This window comes from Daktulosphaira vitifoliae, unplaced genomic scaffold (genome assembly GCF_025091365.1).
Source record: "Daktulosphaira vitifoliae isolate Bord-2020 unplaced genomic scaffold, ASM2509136v1 Scaffold_1, whole genome shotgun sequence".
Classification (NCBI taxonomy): domain Eukaryota; kingdom Metazoa; phylum Arthropoda; class Insecta; order Hemiptera; family Phylloxeridae; genus Daktulosphaira; species Daktulosphaira vitifoliae.
In genome coordinates, this window is record NW_026099572.1 from 40,699,520 (window position 1) to 40,707,205 (window position 7,686).

General features: G+C 31.1%; 1 protein-coding gene across 1 annotated transcript in view; it reads left to right on the forward strand.

Annotated features, from left to right (window-relative positions):
• Positions 1 to 1,110, forward strand: part of LOC126894700 (macrophage migration inhibitory factor homolog) — a 6,669-nt gene extending 5,559 nt beyond the window's left edge. Inside the window, exon 3 of the mRNA XM_050665893.1 lies at positions 933 to 1,110. Coding sequence (XP_050521850.1) covers positions 933 to 1,035 — 103 coding nt within the window. The 3' untranslated portion in view covers positions 1,036 to 1,110. The remainder of the gene's footprint in view (positions 1 to 932) is intronic.
• The last annotated feature ends 6,576 nt before the right edge of the window (positions 1,111 to 7,686 follow it).

Genomic DNA, 7,686 nt, shown 5'->3' on the forward strand with positions numbered 1-7,686 from the left:
ATCAAGTAGCTTTTGGAATAAAACACCAATTTTTTTAAAATTAAACACTATCTAAAGATTTGCATCGAAGCGTTTATTTTTGATAGTGATTTTAATCACTGTCATATATCATTATACTAGATCCAACTATACCACGTCACAACTGTGCCGCGACCCCCCTGTGCTGGGTTTTTTTTTTTAAATTAAACACAATCTAAAGATTTGCATCGAAGCGTTTTTTTTTTATAGTGATTTTAATCACTGTCAAATATCATTATACTTGATCCAACTATGCCACCTTATCACTGTGCCGCGACCCCCCTGTGCTGGGTTTTTAAGTATAAATTTGTTAAATTCCACAAAAATAGAAAAAAAACTTTTTCTTTTCTATTTCATTTGAAAAAGGATATCTTTTTTAATAGGAATAAAAAAATTTTTTAATTTTAAATTATGTTTTAAGGCATAAAAAAAATGTACAAAAATAAACTGAAAATAACTGAAAATACGGATAAATTTTAGAAGTATAACATTAAAATAGCTCTACACCTTCACTAAATCAACTTATGCCCTTGAAAATTTGTATTAAAACCCTTAAGTATGATATTAATGTGTTTTGCTAAAAAAAAAAAATCTAAGTGACTTTTAAAAAATGATACTTTTGGCCGCCTAAATCGGCGTTTCATTCCACTGTGTGCCACACCAATATTGGCAAATGACTGTTCTATTGTATTATTATCTGACGTCTTTTCTATAGACAGGGCTTTTCTATAGACTTATATAAGATTAGTACTTATTAGTACTAATCCAGTACTTATACTTAAAATACTTCCAGTAATTATCTACCACTACGGAAAAGCATCATCATATATGCCAAATTATAAAAAAATTTAAAAATCAATTTTTGTGACCTATTAGCTTTTAAATATTAACTACAGATATGTTTTTTGTTTTAGATTATACATTTTTTTTCAATCTAATCCATTAGAGAGTACTGGTTATCTTGGTTCAACAATTCATCATCTAGCAATAACTGAAAAAGGAACCCGATTAACTTAAAACAGCATTTATTTCTTACTATGAAAAATTAATTTGTTTCACGTTCAAAATAAATATAAACTATACAAAACATAATTATTTTATAAAATTAACTTTATTGAATTTTATTATATTAGGCTTTACCTAGCAGTAGCTCCTTTCCGATCTAAGACCGTCTGGGTCTTACAAGCCTGCGCCTCGTTAGACCCTACAACTTGGTAAAATAGTGATTTTTAGAGGGATACTGGACTATCATGAGAGACTAATATTATAAGGTTCACACTTGGAAAACAGAGGGTGTTGTGCCCAATGACATACGGACATTTATTCGTGGCTTTAAACCCCAAATTTCAGCACCTACTTTCCTGATTTTTTGGATCCATCTGTATATATCACAAATCCTCTATTTTTAGTCAGGTGGTTAATATTTCATTCTCTATGTGTAGTGATCTCAACTTTGTAGGAAATGTTATTCTTAAGAACCGGTTTGATATAGTCCAAGGAGTATTACAAAAAGCCCTGGTCTATCGCTTTTAGTATTTTACCATGTTCTGTTGTATCACTCTCCAAAGTTCATATACCTAAGTTGTGGAATCTTAGTGCTGTGGCTTTGGCGTGAGCTTTCACCTCTAGATACAAAGGAAGCAATCCAATTAGTTCTTCTAATGCTACCGTTGGTGTAGTTCTTAATGCTCCAGTGATGGCCATAGCAGCCATTCTCTGTATGCGACTAAGTTCTTTTCTAGCTGTAACGAGTGCTGTTCTGGTCCACCAGACTAGGGCACCGTACAATATCATAGGTTTAATTACTGATGTGTATAACCAATACATAACTCTTGGTTTAAGACCCCATGTCTTTCCCAAGGCTCTACTGCAAGTCCACAATGTGGTCATTGCTTTTTTGATTCTTGACTCAATATGAGATATCCATTTTAGCTTACCTAAGCTTGTGTATAACAATATTTGTTTGACTCTCTAATAAGCGAGTCCAATACTAGACACCATAACAATGGGGATAGAACCCCGTCTTGTGGGCATCCCTGTTTAACACTCTTGATTACTTTAGGCTCATTGAGCTGTACCAAAATAGAGCATTCCTTAATAATGGATTCTATACACTTAATAATAAGTGGTTCTATTTAAGGCACGCCCTAAATATTTTGCAGAGATGGGGGACGATTATCTTTAACCCTTCTTGCAGAAGTGCAGGGAAAATTTCGTCACAGCCTGCAGCTTTAAAACTGCCAAAGGCTTTTATTGCCCATCTTATTCCACTTGGGGTTATCACTTTCCTGGTTAGTCTCCAATCAGCACAGGTCACACGTTTGTCCTGTGCATCATGTGTCTGTTCTCTATTGTTAATTACCGAGTCAGAAAAATGTGTGTTCATCAAATTTGATAATGTTTCATTATCGTTATTGGTGAACATTCCGTCTGGCAGTAGTATTGCCTCGACAGTTTTGTTTGGTCCATTCCTCAGTGATCGCAGAAGTCAAGTTGCTATAGGGAGTTGTTGTAAATCCCCACAGAACTTCTTCCAGCTTTTTCTTTTGGACTTTTTTAATAAAGATTTGTAGTTCCTTTAGGCGTCCTTATAGGATTCCCAGTGTTGTTCCAAACCTGATTTCATTGCTTTATTTAAGAGCTTACGTGAACTCTTTCTTAATTTAGACAGGTTAGCATTCCACCAAGCTACACCCTGTCCTGTACCTTTCCTTTCTATTAAAGGACAGTTTTCTTTGTAAACAGAGACAATGGAGTTCTGTAGTATATTTACAGTCCTTTCAGTTCTCTGTCTCGACCCCAATCTAAATTGTAGGTTATTCAGGTTACGAGAAAGATCTGCCCTGTAATTGTCCTAGTTTGTTCTTTTCGGGTTCCTATAGTACTCCGTCTTAACTTTGTTAATGTCCAAAGTAAATCGTAAATGCCTATGATCAGAAAGAAAAGGTTCGGAGCACACTTTCCACCCTTTTATCTTTTGAAGTAACCCTTTTGAGCAAACTGTCAGATCAATGACTTCCTGCCTGTTCCTGATTTCAAAGGTAGGTTCGCTACCTCTATTCAGTATACTAAGATCTGTAGTCAGCAATAGATCCATTATTACCTCTCCTCTTTGGTTGATGTTACTGCTCCCCCAAATAGTGTGGTGTGCATTAGCACCCATACCTAGGATGAGTTCTAATTTTTCGTTTTTGCAATAATTAATAAGTTCGTCCCAAGTTCGTTATTTTGTGGTGTTTGTATGTTTTTATCCATATAGTTCCCACGAGTAGTCAAGAATTAAGGTCCATCACAGTAGAGCTCGATACTGTGATAAGGCTGTATACTTTATGGTGCGCCAGGCGCCATAGAGGATCCCAATGGTCACTTTACCTTTCGGCTAATTACCCTGTGACAAGTTAGCAACCCTTTCACTCGGTATGGCTGGATTAGGGGGGCCTATTTGCTGTTAGCAAATATGCTATGCCCAGGCCTACCGGTCCCAACTAACCAAAGTCATGACCGGCTAAGAGTAGTCGTACGTGTTTCCATTCCCACTGAACTAACTAGGGTCCGCGAGGTTGTTAGGCCCATAATCCTTATGGATTCCCCTACAGGTAACTGGATATTTAAATACAACTTTACTTTGTCGTTGACATAAAACAATAGTTTAACTTTATCATATAATTTCTTAACTTAGGTACACGATTATCTGTTTCTTTTTTAGGTAATTAAAAAGAATCTTCATTTAAGAAGATATGAACAATATTTGAGTAGACATTGAATAGCTTCTGAATCTTTATTTTGATCAAGATCTCTGATTATATACCTCATTCTAAGATCTTTCACATTGCTAAACAAATTTTTTGTGATATATTTTATTTTATATTTTTTTTCATAACTATGTTCAGAAACTGAAAATATGTTTTACTTGATTAAAAACGTACTTATATTTCTAAATATACTTAAAAAACTGATAATGGAAATACATTTTGTCTTATGAATTAATTTTTACGGAATTATGACAACCCTGATTATTGGTACTATAATTATTAGTTATTGGTCAAGTTAAAGCTTGTATAATTACTAAAATTTGTATAATTTTAATGTTATTTTTAGGTATAATATTTTTTCTTTTTTTGCCACAAAAATAAGTTCCTATATTTTTTTTTTAAAGATATAACCTTACCTTATAATTTAAGGAGTTCTGTGTGGAATGTAAAATGTAACCATGTATTTTCTATTTCAATATTTAAAGCTATTATTGTTATGTAAAATGAATCAGAATCACGTAATATAAATTATTATTAACTTATTTCTTTTCTGTCTTTACTTAAAGTGGGTATCAATTATAAAGAACTATTATATGTTTAGTGAGCATTATTTTTAATGAATAAACTAGTCCAACTCTTGTTTAAATATAACATAATGAAAAATTAGCCGAACGATCGACTGTTATTTTTTATACCAATTGATACTCAATCCAACCTAATCATTTACATATGCTAGATAACGAAGAAAAAATCTTATAACATAATAACTGATACTCAAAATAATGTAATTAATAAAAATATTACTGTTTTCCACCGCTCATATTTATCATAGGCATTCATGTATGAGTAAATTGACTCTGACACTACACTTACTGATCATTAATAAATAATTTAAAACTTCAAACTAAATCACCGCATATCGTATATATGTATATAACGCATATCGTACAATTAATTTATTCTTAAAAAGTGAAAATGCTGAATACCATACTACTTATCTAAAATAGTTATAAATCTCCACCCAATATTTCCTCGTGTAGAATCAAATTTAATTAATATTTCTAATAAAAACAGATTAGCTGATTTTTCACCGAATGTATGAATAATTCAAGCCTTTTTTTTACTTCTAATTTTTGTTTCATAAAATATACATACAAACACTTGGAGTTATTATCTTGTAATATAACAAAGTATCTTTTACCACCAAGGGAATTTTCTTTTTACAAACATTACTGCATTATTCTACCTGATTTTGTTACTACTTAGTATAAATGTTTCTCTGTGCTGTTTAACATATATGCAATCTTCGCAGAAAAATTTGTTTTTAGTTTTTGTGAATTGAATTTCCATATGCTTTAGGTAATTTCTAACATGTTAAACATTCTGATAACATAGTCTTTGATGCCATAGTTCTGATTTAAGAATTTTGTTTGCAATTTTTACTTGATCTATCTCTTGCGAAATTCTAGTTTTAATAATTATCGAAATAAATTTATTCTCACGAACTTCAGCAGATACTGTACTATTTCCTATTTAAAATGTACAAAAATTTTTGTTTGCTATCATTATTATACCTATATTAAGGCACGCTCCACGTGAAAACAAATTTACTTTGATCTCAGGTATATGTAAAACATCTGAAAAAACTGTCAACCCATTTTGCTGAACTATATATACCTTTACTAATAGGCATAATATATCTGCCATCACTAATGCGTACTGGCAATTGAATTTCGAACGTCTCATAGGTTGTGAATCACTCTCTTTTACTGGTCATGTGATCACTTGCACCGGAGTCTACATAGCATTTAGCTGAATTACTAATTTTATTTACCACTGAATTAACGCCTAGTGGTGTATTTACAAGATTGGATTCATTTTTATATTATCCGTTTTATTTCAAAATCCAACAATCACGTTTCCAATGACCTGACTTCTTACAAAAATAGAATCTATCTGGTTTTCTATCATTATCTTATTAATTTCCAGAATAATTACCAAATTTTGATATTTTTTGTTTTTGTATTCTAAATGATTTTTTTGTTGTGAATGCACATTTTCGCCATTTTTTTCTGGATTTCATTGCCATTAATTTGTCTTTGTTCTTCTACCATAAATTGTGATATAAAATTTAACATCAACCGCCCAATATTCTGAAATATATACCATAGCTGGTCACACTATAGTTTAATAGAACTTAACTGTCTACTTCATTGTAATTCTCTTATCACATAACACACCAGATTCTTCTCTGCACTTCACCCATCCACACTTAATTCTGTATCTTTGATCCTCATCAAAACCACCGGATCCTCCATTCTCCTTCTGTGTTCCATTTATTTTTGTATATTTTCTTTCCATTACATCACTACTCCAATACCATCAGTCTATATTGTAAAATTACACTTTCGCCTGGTATAACTTATAATATTTTACTCACTTTATACTCTCTCACTTCCATATAAAATAATCAATCAGTAATATATTACTCCCACACTTATAAATTATATAATGTTTTTCCCTCTCTCTATTTTAACACATCCTACTTGTGGTGCATAGACATTCAAAACTTTATCCTCGAAAATTAATATTACTACTATAATTCTGTCACTATTGCTATCTACAGCCAGAGTTGTGTGATGATGTCCCTACACCGTTGACACTACAAGACTTGTACACTTGATTAACAACTACCGCACAAGTTGTCCGGCTGGTAGTATCAAATAATTAATTCTTTAAGCCTTCTCCGATTTTAACAACTTTATTTCCCCTCACCTATTGTTACCGCATACATCCGAGATGGGACAATCTGTCTTAGGACTCCTCATACATTTTGACAAAAATTTTACACGGGCTGTCGATTAGACGCAACTTCATTAGTTATCACTTACAACTGGCAGAGTTAATATAAAAATTAAAAATGTAACTAATGGCCAAAGATGCAGAAGTTGTAAATAAATAATCAATAAAAATAATAATTATCAGATTGAATAAGTTATTATAAGGTATCACCCAAATTATTTTGGTAATAACAAAGAAATATCCTTTTTTATCAATATTGTGAGTAACAATCATTGATAGCGAAATTATAAACGACAACAAAAGATATAATCACTTATTTTAATTAATTAAATTAAAATTAACTATTATTAATTTAATTATGGGCGTTTAAATTCATCCTAAGACCTATAAATATAAAACATTAAATAAATAATACTTTATCAATAATTTACTTTAATAATAAAAATTAACGCATCGAAGCTAAAAAAAGGCTATCTGAAATCCTAATATCTAGGAGTTATCAAAACCAAAAAACATACAATATTCGGATGTTGAAGTATATTATGAAACATCCATATCATTCAAAAGTAAATTAAATTTCGATTTTTTTTTGTTTACTTAACGATGAAAAAAACATCGTTCTGACGTCTTTCAAGGGTAATCGGCGCCTAAAGACTAAAAAACATGTAATTTTTAATAGATATGTAAATTTTTATTAGCTTCGATGCAAAGATAAATTAACTATACTTTACTATGATTTGCTTTATTTTTATTTTTTTTTTATGTGTCTGTTACCACTTTTTTTCAGATTTTACCGAACCGATTTCTTTTAACGATACGTCAAAAGTTCACAAATCGTATCTAGTCAAAGACATTACCCGTGCCATTTTTGTGTTAAAATTCTCGATTTTATATTTAAAATTTTTAACTTTATATTTTTATAACTTTTTTAAAAAAATATAGATCAATACAATTTTTTCATGAGAAATACTATTTATATACTTTCTTTATTCGACATATTTTTTTTTAAATCGGACCATTTCTTTTTATACAGGGGGGTTCAAAACTTAAAAATGCATATTAGGGTGTCCCTTATTTATAAAATTTAAAAATTACAAAGTGCCACCTCCTAGAA